Raw genomic sequence first — 14,812 nt, 5'->3', positions numbered from 1 at the left:
TCAAACGGTTTGTCATTTGAAACAAAAAAAATAATCGACATTTTTTAGCACATTTGTCAGTAAGTAAATTGGCTTCGAAATATACATAAGGAAATAATGATAAAGACAAACCACTTGCAAATTGATTATTAATTGTATAAATTGAGAAATTAAACAGAATATTTTAATTTTTTCGTAAGTATAATAATTTTATTTCATCAAAATAAAAAAAAAATGGCAATCGCCCAACAAAAAGAAACCAAATCATTCAGATTTTTTTCAATTAAAGACAACAAGTACTTTTGATTATATTCTTATCTTTATTTGTTTTAAATAAATCACAGCTTCCACAAAAATTCTTACGTACACATTCTTGAAATTTAGAACAACAACCGAAAAAAAACCTCTTCCACATGAGTGTAATAAATGCATATTTGTTTCTTTTGCTTTAACAAATTTTAAGCATCATTTTTTTTTTCAGACTATTTCTAAAAATAATTGTTCAGTCATATTTTAACGTAATGATGTATCGTACTAAATAAACAATAAAAACATGTGGGGAATGCATCAAACTATAATACAAATGTTTTGTTAATAATATTCCGTTTGTAGATTTAGAAAAATGTAACAAAAACAATTGAAAACTAAGCTATACTAAAAATGATTCGTTCAGTTACGCTGAAATGGATTTATAACAGATAGTCTTTGACACCTGAATATGCACACGTGTCGATGTGTCTATAGAGTTGCTTTGAGAATTTTCGCTTCAGTTAGTTCAAGTAAAATTAAAATAATTCATAAATCGTTTTCTTTTCAATTAGAAAACTGAATTGCTTCTAAGGTGACCACAGAGTTACCATTTAAAACACAATTTTTGGATTCAATTTCTATACAGTAGCTGTTTAAAATGTTCACTTTCAAAAGTGACGAAAAAATTTCTATGAGTTTTCATTAACAATATATGGTTCTAATAACATTTATGAAATGAGCAAGCCCATCATTCATTGCATTCTAGTCGTTTGCAATTGCGCTATATAGGTATAGGAGGTTGCAAATGTGCATGCAAGAAACTATTATGTTGTTGTTTGTATCAAAATTATTTGTAATCATATTTCGACTTTGTTTGATTCTCAGCTTGAACCAAGCAGTTACAATGAGAGGAAAATGTATTGTTGTTAGTGAGACAAATGGTACACTAGCATCATTTTTATCTCTTCTTCTTTGATCAAATTTTGAATTGAAATGCTGTGTATTTTGTTGAAGATTTTAAGCGTTTATGATTTTATACAAGTGTTTTGGCATTTGGTTTCTTTGCCATTTCGTTTAATCCATTCATCTGATCCGTCACAGCAATCACAATAGCCATCGTTGACAAATGAACTTGGAATCGAAATATCACGACCACGACCAGTTAGATGCCTAATCATGTTGGAGGGAAACATTGGTTGTGTGTCATTATAATTTTTTGGTTCCGTTTTTTATTTTACATTTACCTTTTTTGGTATGTGCAATAGAATACGCCATTCGAACATGCATTTGTTTCTGGTTCATCACTGCCATCCTCATCACAATCACAATAGTCATCGTTCACTTTGTCCATCGGTATTTCTTTGCCTGTTCGGATGCAGAAAAATTTATTACGCACCACCGGATTATACAGATCATAGTCCTTGTATCTTATTCCCCTGCAAAATGAAATGTGACACAGTGTCAATACATATAAGTAAATAACGAAAATGAATAAATAAATAAATAAATATCGTCGAAAATGATTTACCGAAGAATTCGTTTTGTTTCCTTGTTCGAATTTGATTGCACCGGCACAATATATGGTTTGTGTTCGACTTCGGTTTGAAGTTGTTTAATGTAAAAAACTTGATATGCAAAAAACACTACCGCCATTACAAATACGCTTAGCAATGTCATTTGCAATTTCTTTTTATAAAATGGTTTGTGATACAAATTTTCCTTTTTTATCCATTGTTTTCGCATTTTTCTATTTGCTCTTCTGTAAATTTATTTAAAAAAAAAAGAAAACAAAAACAACAAAAAACAACAAATCACAACACCGTTCTCGTTAAAACTATTGGAAAAAATATTGTATACGTTTAATGTACATAACAGAATATTGACACTTAAGTGTCAAATGGGTATAAATGTATTGGTGATTGTTCAGCCGACACCGATGTGCGTTTAAAATCGTACGAAATGTTTGCGGTTGAATAGAAAACATTGAGTGTTGCCGTATTAATTATTATATTTAAAAACAAAATGAAGGAAAATAATTTAAAGAAGACAAATGATGTTGAACTCACCGAAGATGTATCATTCCGTGATATGATGTTTTCGGATCAAGTGCTCGCTGGTCTTAAAAAATGTAATTTCGAAAGACCATCTCCAATTCAATTACGCGCCATTCCCATTGGACGTTGTGGACTAGGTAATTTTACGGCAATTTTTCATGTTTACATTTTAATTTACAAAGATGCCTTTACATTATACAGATTTAATTATACAGTCGAAGTCAGGTACGGGCAAAACATTGGTCTATTGTACAATAATACTTGAACGATATAAACCAGACATAAAAGCACCACAATCACTGATTGTCGTTCCAACACGTGAAATTGCATTACAGATCGAAAACTATTTACAATCGGTTGGATCACATTGTTCAGGTATGTGACACAATAAAAATTCATTTTACATTGAAAATGTTTGTTATATTTTGGTTTATTTCAATCCATAGGATTTAGTGTGGCATGCGTAATTGGTGGCCGTGACATTGTTGAAGATCGAAAACGTATCAGTAAATGTAAAGCAATCGTTGGAACACCCGGCCGAATTTTGCATTTAATCAAAAATAATTATGTTTGTATGAAAAATATTCAAACGTTTGTACTGGATGAAGCTGATAAATTGGTGTCCGAACAGTTTTATGGTGACATCAATAAATTTTTGAATGCATTGAATAAAAATCGACAAATAATTGCGTCCAGTGCAACATACGAGGATAATTTGGACAAATTGATTGTATCATTCATGCATAATCCGATTGCAGTCTCTACTTCGCGTGATACACCAGTTTTAATCGGTGTCAAACAATTTATATTACCAGTTGGTGAATTTGATTTGTCACCATCTGTTTGCAACTCAACGCCATCGATTCAAGAAATGTGGCGTAAGGTAGCCGCCGTTGAATACATTCTCAGCAAAACATCGTTCAAACAATGTGTTCTTTTTTCGAATTCACAACTTCGTGCCACAAGTTTTGCCAACTATTTAACGCAAAACGGATGGACTGTTGAACTAATTTTGGGTTCACAAGATCAAGAAATGCGCTCGACCACATTGGAACGATTTCGGTACGTATTCGTATTGTATTTTGACGGTTTTGAAACAATCATTTTTACATATCTTTCAATCACTTTTTTAGGCAGTACAAGTGTCGAATACTGGTCACAAGTGATTTGATGGCAAGAGGTGTTGACATTGTAAATGTCAATCTGGTAATAAATTTGGACGTTCCAACTGATTGTTCAACCTATTTACATCGCATCGGACGATGCGGCCGATTTGGAAGACGTGGTTTGGCCATCACTTTATCCAGCGATGAAGGTGAAATGGAAAAATTTCGTAAACTCCTTGGGACAATCGGTGGTAGTAATATGAAAGTGGCCAATTTTCCAATTACACTGAATGGTGTCACCAACTTTGATGCATGGAACTCAACCGACGATTGTGGTTCACACATTTTTGGTTTAGTCGATACTAATAATGAAAAAACGGAAATCGATGTGAATTCAAAAGAGCAACAAAAATTAAACCACCACATCGAAAAGGATGCAGTTGAGAGCAAAAATTTAAAGTTACTGGAAGTGGCAAAGCTGTTAATTGATCACAATTCGAATGAAAATGATGAGCTTGTAAAGATTGATGAAGATTTATTTTCAAGCTTTCAAAATAGTAACCATACAGAGTGCACAAATCAAACCGAATTTACAATTTCTGATGATATTTTCGAAGATTTTGCACAATTTCAATGCAATGGCATCGCCAATGAATCGTCGGAAATGGTCAACGAAAAGTTTGATGACGGAGAGGTCACAGACACGAATGCTGAACCTATTCTGGAATCTTTGGAACAGGAGAAGGATGAAGAAAATGTACCTAATGAAAATAGTCATGTAATATCACCATCATTACCAAGTGACAGTATGCCCAAGATGACAAAAGCTCCGGAAAAACAAAAAGACAAAAAAATTCACAAAAACCGTTCAAATTTTGAAGAAGAATACGGTGCCAGTTGTTATGGAATACCAGCTGCGAATGATTTTTGGATGCAAATCTATTGGCAACAAATCAACGATATCACGCGTCGGTCGGCGTACCCATTAGAGTGAAATAAATGTATTTTACTTTTTACTTGAAATTATGTAAATAAAAACTTTATTTAATAAAATTTGATAAACAAAATTAAAAATGATTAACTTTTGGATTTGTTTGAAATCAACTATGATAATTTTCAATTTCTCGACCGCTTCCATTACAACATTTTGCCAGCCGACACCGTAGATCTTCCATGCAAAGTTCGACATCTTCGGTGATTTCTTTGATTTTGACACGAATATCTTCTCTAGCGATTTGATAGCACATCGCAACTAGTCCCATGCCAAATAAAATGTATGTAAATAAAATGATAAGTTTTGTATGATTTTCACTTTGTGTGTCTGGGTTTGTGAAGAATGGTATGGTTGCATTTATACTCGTTCCTGGCACATAATCTCCTATTCCGATTTTACATAGGCTCGTTACACAGAAATACACGGCATTTTTAAAGTCCCAACTTTCTAAATACGAAAACATTCCGGCACCAAGTAAAATATAAACAGACATCACCCATACGCATGCCGATGATGGTACGATAATTTTCTTTCGATTTGGCATCGATCCATCCGTTTCTTGGCTGCATTCGTGTAGTTTATGATATAACCAACGAAATGTTTTCGCCAACACTTTGCCAATATTTAAAAAATATAAAATATAGAGTGGAATTCCGAATGTTGCATAAATAACAGTTGTTGCTTTTCCCCATTCCGTTCGTGGTGTTAAATTTCCATAGCCTATCATCGAAAATACCGATAAACAAAACATGAGCGCCGCTGGAAATGACCAAATTTGCTTCAACGTACGTCCGTCATAGCCTTTTTTAATCATTCCCACCAAAAAGTTTTGATAATCCAACAATTTTTCATTCATTTGATTTCGCCAAATGGTTTCGTTTATACCATTGTTTTTCAATGCCAGCTTATACAATTTACTCGCATACTCATTTCGCATTTGTTTCACTTCTTCTCCATATGTGATATTTGGTTGTTTTTCGTCTGTTTCAATTGAAATAAAACTGGCTGCACCAACTAAAGCGTATGCCACAATTAGACCACCAACCCCAACTTGTGTGCACATGAATGCAATTGTTTTTCGACAAAAGTCTTTGCATTTTTCCTTTCGATTGACACTTCGAAGGGATGATTGTGAACCGTTGCTACGAACTGACCACCGATTTTGACGATTCATATTTGTTTGAAAACCAATCGTTTGATCGTGATAATTTTTATTTTACTATTTTATATGAATATTACACGAATTTCAAATATAACTAATATAGTTTGGAAACATGGCACCGTTTTTTTTACTCTCTCGACTCATCATATTCTGTAATGCTAAATTTAGACTGTTCCGACGCAATCGTGGAATTTGTATAAAAATAACGTAAATATGCTTCAGTAGTATTAGTAGAAAGTAACAACGTTGTGTGTTGTTCTTTTTTTGGGTTTCATTTCTCCGACCTTTAGATGTAGTTTGGATTAATCAAAACAAAAATATCGACTACCAAAAACATACAAACAATTTTATATTCAACAGAATGTTTATTGTGAAACGAATCAACAACAGAATCAAATAAATTGAAAATAAAACGAGATAAAATGCTGTTTCAGTTTAGTGGTTTTTCAATCGTCCCATTCGTCGTTATCGGAAGATTCTTCCTCTTCGTCGGATGATCGAAGCACTCGACTTCGTTCTTGTAATGCTCTTCGTAGTGCGTCGGCCAATGCATCCGTACCTCGGTTACAGGAATCTCGTTGTCCAGTTAGCTCGCGTTCAGCTGCTGGTTTTAGTTCGACACCTTGTCGTATTTCAGACAGCAGTTCGTTTCGAGCATCATTGCCGCCGCCACCACTACCTGTACTTAACGTAGCCGGATCAACCTTACGCAATGTCGTTCCTTTTCTAATACTATCCATGAGAGCACTGCGTGTATCGGTTGGTGGTGGAACTGAAATAGAAATGATATTTTTTTTATTTCAATGTGATGAACATCAACGTTTGAATTCGGAAATATTTAAAATTACCGGACAAAGTTGGTGCGACCGCAACCGGATTTGCTTGATTGGCCAATGATGGTAAAGTGTTCAATGGTGGCGGAGGCGGTGGTGGAGGAGGTGGTGCTGGAATGTGTACAACTGTGGCTGCTTGTGATTGCTGTAAATGATCAAGTAAAGTGTTGAGTAAGTGTAAATGTAGAAGTAAATTGGTCAGAGTTGTAATACCTGAATTTGTGGATCAGATATGGGCGGTGGTCTTCCCGGGCCAACTCTTGATTGTTTGGGCAGCTGTGCTGGTGGCTTTGTGATATTGGCACTCGGCGGAGGTGGTGGTGCAATTCGTTGAGTTGGATTCTTTTGAAGCGAAGACGAACAATTAATTTCAACAAATAATTCTAAAGTTAAAATGGTAAAAGAGACACTCTTACGTTTCGTGTTGGAACTGGTGGTGGTGTGTGTTGTTGCTTTTCCGATTTCACCGAGTCCAATACATTGTGACTCTGAATAAAATCGTATATATATGCACGTGTATCGCGATCATTCAATTGTTGCTCCGACACACCGGCTTTCTTCAAAAATGTATCCAAACTGTTCACTTCTTCGCTATTTAATTCAAATCGTTTGCTGTCATTCCATCCAACGTGTGCCAAATGCTTGAAATTTGTTGGCTGTGAGATGTCTGCCTTTGTTAGCTTACGATTTGGTCTCTTTTTGTCACGAATTCCAGTTGTTGACTGCGACATTTGCGAAAATTGTGTCATTCCTATTTGAGATTAAGGGAATTTTATATGTTTAATTCATTTTTAGCTCCACAGCATACTATGTGATATTTTAAAAAAAAGAAATACTACTTCATAAAAACGTACCCGTCGAATTTTGATTTCTTAGCACAACGCCCGAATCGTAGCCAATATCTTGACTGCCATCTGTTTTGGTTGGTGAAAATTTTCGACTGCGCCGTTTCTTTGATCGATTCGCAATTGTCGTTGAGACCGATTTGTAGAAATGATGTGCCTCTTCATCGGATGCAAAACTCAAGGCCACCATACAATCCTGTTTATTGAGTAAAAAGGACAATTTATTCATTCACATTCATTCCATTCATGGAAAATGGTTTACCTGGCCTTCAAAGTTGATTAGAAATTCGCGTGGTTTGCCAACCATAATCGAATCGTACATTTCTTCTTCCCAGACAAGTTCGTGTTTCATCATGCAATAAGCTCGAATAAAGTATGATCGTTTCGAACTGTCTCGAACAAAACAGGCGATGCCACTCAAACGTTTTATCCATGCTGAATGGGCGGGCGCTTCAGTTGTGAACAATTGAACCACTGCTGTGCTCAGCGTCTTTAAATATATATATAGTCAGATTAATTTAATCGATTACTTTTATTTTGCTCAACTCTCTCCCTCTTTCTATCTCCATTCCAAATACAAAATCAATATTCGCATACCTGACAACGACGACCCAATAAGGAAAACACCAAATCGTTTTCATCTTGAGAAAGTAATTTACTTGCTTTATTTATGCGTTGTTTTTCGTTTTGTTGTTTCATATTGGCACAATAACAAAATTTCTTTTCTTTTTTCGAATCAAAAATTGTCACACACACATATACACAATTTTAGATTGAAAAAAGATAAAAATCAAATCGAAATCAAATCTAATCAATGTTCAATTTATATTATCCACTAATTGAGTCACGCCACAAAATATTTTGCAATCATGGAATGAATCAGAAGACAATTATCAATTCACTGTGGTCTTATTGTTGATGTCATTCATAGTTTTTCCATACCACTTCACTCGTATTGTCGTTTTGCCTTCATATAAACAGTGGGAGTTTTTATTTTGTCGATGTGAAAGTATTTGTACTTCACAATGGAAGACAATCGCAAGAGGGCACTACTCTCTATGTTTGATTTTGTCACGTCACTTGTAGAACCCTAAGCGCGAACAATTTAAGATTCATATCATTTTAAGATTGATAATTATTTTTGAAACGAAATTGTCTTTGATTTTGACGTTTCGCAATTTTTTTTTTAATCGATCAAACGATTTTTATAACTTTTTTAATGATTTTCAAGCAGCACTTCTTTGTTTAATCGTCCCATTCGTCACTGTTCTCATCGGAAGAAGACCCAGTGCGTTCGTCCTCAGAATACATGAGGCCGTTGGCGTTGAAGATGTACATGTATTTATTTCATTTTGTATTCTATGCCATGAAAATCAATAAAAACGCAAAAGAATACTTTTAATTTCCAATAAAATAAAAATATCAATTTCGATCACATAAACGAAACAAATAGATCACATGAACAAAATACATAGTTTATCTAGTACAACAACCAAAACATAGCAAATACACAGAATTAGTGTAAAACGGCGACGGTGGCGGCGACCGTGTTGAATTTCTCTCATTTTGTGATGACAGCTAAACAGCATCTCGACAATTCATCGTGTTTGTAGGAGTTTTTTGCGTATTTGGAAACGAAATTTTATCTTTTATTGTGAAACATTTTATTTGTTTGTCTCATTGAAAATAAAATATCAAAAATTTCATCAAAACTGGTTGAAGTTGAGTGACTAAAAAAGGTTATATTCCCATTTCCATATAACATATGAACAGAAAGTTTTGGCACAAAATTCAGGCGCTTTTTGCGCTTCATAAACCAAATCAAAAATGTCAACCAATGCACATAGGAGACTTAACGGGATTCCTACTCCACTGTCAAACCCAATTTGCAGAAAAATTTCCAATCGCGATGGCGTACAAATTGAATTTACGAAAAAGTGTCTCAAATGGTTTTGGCGAGCTAAGTTCAAAACAAATTCTGCATGTGTCTAAAGATGAACCAATCTATCTTCGAACCATGTATCGTGTTTCATGGACTTAGTATGAAAATGAGGATTCTAGAAAAAGCAAAAATTACGGTCGTATTCCCAATTTAAATGCTTGAACCCTTCAAAATTGTCATCAAGTACCGAAAATCGGGTTGGTCAAGCAAAAATTAACTTTTGGTGATTATTATGGTTACAGCACATCCAAATTTGAACCAAAACAATAGATTTGGACACGATCATTAGGAATCAGCAAAATAAGTGACGAACAATGCGATATTCTTTATTAATTGTATGTTGACAATACACCACATTCGTTTCTTTAATTCCGTTTCAAAACCACACTCTTTCACTGCAAATCAAATACTAAATAAAAAATCTTTCTCTGCTAGCTATATTCTAAAGCAAAAAAAAAAAACTATTCTACAACGCTACGTCTTGAATCCTGCCGATATGGCACACCAACCAAAAAAATCTGACACAGCATTTCGGAACAATACAAAAACTTCACAACTCATAAAACACTCACGATAGTCATTGAAAAATTACATAATTTGAAAAACCGATATTTTATGAAAATATGAAACAATTCTATTAAGAACAATAATGAAATGCATCGATTTATTCGTTTTTCTTATATTTCAAAAGTAAAAACAAATCGTTATGCTTGCTGTATTCACAGCGATGCATTTTAATTTGAAATCAGCAACATTGTCGACGCACGCTTTTTTTTAATACCGACAACGATCTTAATCCACACACAAACAAATTAAATCTCAAAACTTGTTGTAAAGTGTCCAAAATCGTATGGCACACGTTCCAAATTATAGATTCAAAAATCCAATCCTTTTCATTGTTGCTGCTTACAAACAACATCGATACTCAAAAACGATTTACAAAACAAAACAAAACAAAACAGTGGTGTTTATTTTATTTCCGAGAACCGATTTCGGTGTCGCCACACAATGCGCTCTGTTCATGATGTTTTACAGTACAAATCTGACGAGAATACAAACACACGCACACATCTTCTATGAACATTTCATCTTATTGCCCGCTGTGTCAGATTCTGTTACACTGTTTGTTATTTAAAATAGCGCGAAATGGTAGATAACAAACGAGAAAGATGCTAAGAAAGCATTTAATAGAAAATGAACTTTGATTAATTACCGAATTTATTCGGTAGAAGCCAACAAAGAAATTTTAGATGACATTTTTTTGTCAAACATATTTATTTTTCAATAGTGGTTTGTATTTTCAGTGCTGATATCCAAAACTCAATTTAGTAGGACACCCTAGTGTACACACATTTATATAGATAACAGTTTGTGAGTGCGATGTCTACTATGAGCGCGCACCTCCAGTGTGAAAAATTCTGATCTGTAGTAGGGCAAAAATCTCAGATTGAAATCATTTTCATATTAGTTTTCATTTTACGTTGTTCATTCTAGACATGAATCGTTGCGGCGAAAGAGGAGCTCTTATTTTTCTCCAAATAATACTGCAACATGAAGTTTTTTTCACACGGTTTATTTGTTGTAATACAACAAATAAACTATTCATAAAAAAGTTTATGTTGCAGTATTATTACATATTTTTTTAAAATAAAAGTAAAACTGATTTAAAATCAGTGATCCAAAGTTTCTATATTTTTTGTTTCTTCTAAATTGTTTGGTTTTTTCGTTTTCGTTCACTTTTTAAATATCTTATCTTGTTTAAAAAAAATTCATTCTTATTTTTTCAGAAATGGAAAGAAGTCAAAATAAAGTTATTCGGCTATTTTCTTGGGAGGTACGGTGAATGAAACACGCAGACAACTAATTGGTTTATTTACGTTCTACAAAAATATCTTCATATAAATAAATAAGTATCAAATTGAAGAAAAAAAAACTATTTAAGGTCTTAATAAATGTTTGTTTGTTATATTTTGAGATGTTATTTCGCTTTTATTTGCCATTCTTTTTCGATCCATTTGTTCGCATTGATTGAATTTTCTTTTTCTTTTTATCACTCGACCAATCCGCATCATCTTCATCGTCACTAATATTATTGCCAAAGTAATTATTTCCATCACGAGAATTGGCTATTCGTCGACTCGCAATTCTCGATGAATTACGTCCGATTCCTGCAAATAGTACGGCATAAAATATCTGTTTTAAAATTGAAAATTAAATTTTCCTCATACCCATGCATTTTTCCAAATGTGGCGCAAAACGTGATGATGCCACAGGCCGGTCACAATTTGGACATGTACAATCTACAGCTTTCTTGGTATTTGTCGAACCAAATACATCCATATCGGGCATGTCTACAATACTGAATCTGTTTTTGAGAAGAAAAAAAAAACGCATTTTGAGCAGAAAATCCAAAAATGCATGATAACTGATTATGATAGAAGTTAAACGCACTTAGTTGGATCTTCAGGTTCACCCTCAATTGCAACATCGAGACCTGTTTTGTGTAAATAGTGTAATTCGAATACAACTCCCATAATGGTTTCGTCAACTAATGAATTATACAGATAATTTGTTGCGCGTTCTAGATTTGCCGGATCACACATGTGTTTCTTAAAATCTGCCAGTAGCTCTGTTTCACTTGCATATTCAATTTGTGAACTTGAACCTTCATTCATTTTATTTTTTATTTCACCGATGATTTTCTTTTTATTTTCAAAATATTGAATAGGAAACGTTTTTAAGAAATATCGCTTTTGTACCACACTGTTTAATACAATTACCAAACTAATTTCAAATAGAAAAAAAAACTCCTAATATTTAATATTTCATTTCCACCCCCAAATGCTTTTTGTCTCGAAATGTAATGAGAAAAAAATTAAGAAAGATGTTTATTTGTATCTTTTTTTAGTACATAACAAAACAGTATGTTGAGGTTATGTTGAGTTTCTATTTTGACAAAACTATGTCTCGTTAACACTTTGAAATCATTTTCTGTTTATATTTTATGAAATCGGTTATTTTGTGAAACAAATAATACTCACCTATTTCTTAATTGCGGAAAATTTTCAAGTCGTAATATGTATAAGAGGAAATTAACATTGAATATTTTTCAATGGTTTAAAAAAAAATGTTCAAGTAAATATCGCAGATTTATACTAAAAACAGAGTTAAATGTATTGTTTACTAAATGTCAGTTGTGCGCCACCTGGAGCATTTAAGTTGATGTTTTAAAACCAAAGTTTTCAGTTGTTGCAATAATACATCGTATAAATGTTGATATTTTCACAATGGATAGTGGAAAGAAGGAATCAAACGATTCGCCGGATTTAAATAGTAATATTAGTAGTACAAATAGTATTGATGATAAATTGTGGCAATGGAAACCATGGTCAATCAGACGAAATGAATACCAAAGAACTGCATACAAAGCAGATCAATCGGGTGATTTTGAAAAGGCCATTTTGTACGACAGTAAAGCGCTCAGTTGTGGATTTGTTGGCACTTTTTTGAACGAAAATCGAGCGGCTGAAGGAAATGAAAACGAATTAATTAGCCAAACAATCGATTTACAACAAAAGACGGGAAATGTTTTGATTGATTATTTATCGGAATATTTGGAAAATGTCGTGATCAATGATACAACGATAGAACCCGCTCCTGCAACAGATGATCAAACTCAGTTTAATGATTTGCATACCAAATGTGCTCAATTACCAAAAGAATGGAATGTGATTCAGTTGAGTCAACTTTATAATGGATACAATAGATATGCTACCAAAAGAGATATGTACACCAGTGATGCTCCCATAAGAATAACTTTATTTCGTGATAGCGTATCGGAGAAACGGGATAACCGTCCGACCAACATCATTCTCGATTGGCTTGAATTTGGCGAAGAAAGTGTAAGTAAAACATATATCAAAGTTATATAGAACTAATAAATAACATTTTAATTATACTACAGATATTATCAACATCGTATAAGGTGCATGAGGTGTTATACGAAAACTATACTTCACACATGAATACAGAGAACTATAGTTCATTTATGAAGGAGTTGAAAACAGCACAATCGAAATTGGTGGATGATATGATATCATGGCTTGGACCGTGGATCACCCTCCTGTCCGGCAAAATCAAAGGAAAAGATGGAGAGAATTTTGAGAAAAAATTATTCGAAGACGTTGAAATATTTGGCAAATCGCAAAAGTTCACCAACGATCAGATTACGTATCTTAGTTTAATGGCGCGCCGCATTGATTTACTGGAAAATGATGACTGCGAGCAAGCGGGTCGTTTTATTGCTCGTAATTTCGCCGAATGTACACAAATAAAAAACTTTTTAATTGATCTTAAAAACAAAACCACGATCGAAGACTTTGAATATTATCCATGCATTTTGGTCATCGATGAGATATTGGATCCATTGCCATGGGAAATGTGTTTGACTTCACAAGAGTTCACACGTATGCATTCGATATATTTTTTATTTGATCTGTACGAAAGATACAAAGACCAAATTAACGATGGTTATCTTAAAATTGATGTGAAAAATGGATTGGCCATGATAAATCCAAATGACGATGAGAAGCTGGCACACATGTGCGAACGAATGTCATCATACTATAAAGATTTTTTGCCAAAATGGAAACGTATTGAAAAGGAGGTGCCATCACCAGAACAATTTACCAAATGTTTAACAGAAAATGATGTATTTGTTTATTCGGGACACGGTAGTAGTCTACAGTTTTTCGCCACTCACGAATTCGAAAATATAAAACAAAATTGCATTATGATGTTGTTTGGTTGTGAATCGATTGCAATGCAACCACGAGGTACAGTTTGCGAAGCCACTTGTCAGTCATATGTTTACTTTAAAAATGGATGTCCGGCACTTTTGGGTGCACTTACAATTGTCACAGATGTTTGGGTTGATCTCATCACAATTTGTATACTTACACAATGGGTTGTGCCAATGCAAGAAAAACATCCCACAATCGAAATATGCAAAGATGAACGGTCGAAAGAGCACATTCGAAAAATACTGCTGAAATCCGAGGGTAAACGAAATCCAAATTTACTCGCATTGCTGTGTGAAATTCGCAACGAATCGAGCATATCATTTGGCATTCGATCGGCTATGGTTTTTAGAGGATTACCACCTTACAATACATCAATGGAAAAATAATAGGAATCGAATAATTCAGAACAGTGCAAATATTGTTTGAGTCGTTGAGAACAAAATTGGCCGAAACAGCGATTTCTCGGTTATCATAAAATCTCAAAATTTGCACGAAGGCACTTTAATTCGATCACTTTTCAGAAATTTACTTAAAACATCCATGAGAAAATGCGATTTCGGTAGCTCCTCATTTTATTCTCAACAGCTCAATAAACTTTCAAAAGGAATAATGTACAAAACCATAAGTCATAAGTCAAATAAATAGTCAATAATTCATTTAGCATAGCATTATTTTAATAAATATAAATGATTTTTTTTTTAAATGGAAAATCATTAAATAATTGCCAAAAAATTCAAAAAATATTTATAAAAAAAAAAACACAAATTTCAAAGCGATATAATTTAAAATTGAAGAAAAAAATATTTAGAAGTTTATTAGCTGAACATTCAACTTACTGGCGAGTGC

The 14,812-nt window shown here is 33.6% G+C and overlaps 6 protein-coding genes and 1 long non-coding RNA gene across 7 annotated transcripts; 3 read left to right on the top strand and 4 right to left on the bottom strand.

Annotated features, from left to right (window-relative positions):
• Positions 1-276: 276 nt before the first annotated feature.
• On the bottom strand, positions 277-2,004 carry LOC116352145 (glucosidase 2 subunit beta). The gene is made up of 3 exons (XM_031784490.1): positions 1,757-2,004; positions 1,473-1,664; positions 277-1,398 (listed from the first exon to the last, which is right to left on the bottom strand). The coding sequence occupies exons 1-3, from the start codon at positions 1,969-1,971 to the stop codon at positions 1,254-1,256; spliced, it is 552 nt and encodes a 183-aa protein (XP_031640350.1). The 5' UTR covers positions 1,972-2,004; the 3' UTR covers positions 277-1,253.
• Positions 2,005-2,155: 151 nt separating this feature from the next.
• LOC116352209 (probable ATP-dependent RNA helicase DDX20) lies at positions 2,156-4,454 on the top strand. The gene is made up of 4 exons (XM_031784615.1): positions 2,156-2,419; positions 2,484-2,657; positions 2,729-3,344; positions 3,416-4,454. Exons 1-4 carry the CDS (start codon positions 2,251-2,253, stop codon positions 4,380-4,382), a joined length of 1,926 nt encoding a protein of 641 aa, XP_031640475.1. The 5' UTR covers positions 2,156-2,250; the 3' UTR covers positions 4,383-4,454.
• Positions 4,455-4,473: 19 nt separating this feature from the next.
• LOC116352210 (TWiK family of potassium channels protein 12) lies at positions 4,474-5,678 on the bottom strand. Its single transcript, XM_031784616.1, has one exon. It carries the CDS (start codon positions 5,554-5,556, stop codon positions 4,489-4,491), a length of 1,068 nt encoding a protein of 355 aa, XP_031640476.1. The 5' UTR covers positions 5,557-5,678; the 3' UTR covers positions 4,474-4,488.
• Positions 5,679-5,889: 211 nt separating this feature from the next.
• Positions 5,890-8,362, bottom strand: LOC116352260 (neural Wiskott-Aldrich syndrome protein). Its single transcript, XM_031784720.1, has 7 exons — positions 7,820-8,362; positions 7,485-7,712; positions 7,232-7,418; positions 6,794-7,128; positions 6,591-6,719; positions 6,393-6,522; positions 5,890-6,316 (listed from the first exon to the last, which is right to left on the bottom strand). Exons 1-7 carry the CDS (start codon positions 7,919-7,921, stop codon positions 5,991-5,993), a joined length of 1,437 nt encoding a protein of 478 aa, XP_031640580.1. The 5' UTR covers positions 7,922-8,362; the 3' UTR covers positions 5,890-5,990.
• A 1,009-nt stretch (positions 8,363-9,371) lies between these two features.
• On the top strand, positions 9,372-11,140 carry LOC116336613. Its single transcript, XR_004200718.1, has 2 exons — positions 9,372-10,454; positions 10,952-11,140. It is a non-coding gene; the product is annotated as an uncharacterized LOC116336613 (long non-coding RNA).
• On the bottom strand, positions 10,960-12,054 carry LOC116336612 (SAGA-associated factor 11 homolog). The gene is made up of 3 exons (XM_031760561.1): positions 11,616-12,054; positions 11,393-11,529; positions 10,960-11,332 (listed from the first exon to the last, which is right to left on the bottom strand). The coding sequence occupies exons 1-3, from the start codon at positions 11,837-11,839 to the stop codon at positions 11,154-11,156; spliced, it is 540 nt and encodes a 179-aa protein (XP_031616421.1). The 5' UTR covers positions 11,840-12,054; the 3' UTR covers positions 10,960-11,153.
• A 332-nt stretch (positions 12,055-12,386) lies between these two features.
• Positions 12,387-14,626, top strand: LOC116352403 (separin). Its single transcript, XM_031784968.1, has 2 exons — positions 12,387-13,066; positions 13,129-14,626. The coding sequence occupies exons 1-2, from the start codon at positions 12,452-12,454 to the stop codon at positions 14,350-14,352; spliced, it is 1,839 nt and encodes a 612-aa protein (XP_031640828.1). The 5' UTR covers positions 12,387-12,451; the 3' UTR covers positions 14,353-14,626.
• Positions 14,627-14,812: the final 186 nt, after the last annotated feature.

This window comes from Contarinia nasturtii, unplaced genomic scaffold, assembly GCF_009176525.2.
Source record: "Contarinia nasturtii isolate CC-2019 unplaced genomic scaffold, AAFC_CNas_1.1 Cnas_scaffold_187, whole genome shotgun sequence".
Taxonomy (NCBI): domain Eukaryota; kingdom Metazoa; phylum Arthropoda; class Insecta; order Diptera; family Cecidomyiidae; genus Contarinia; species Contarinia nasturtii.
Note: the sequence above shows the minus strand (reverse complement) of the source record. Positions and strands in the feature narration are given on the sequence as shown.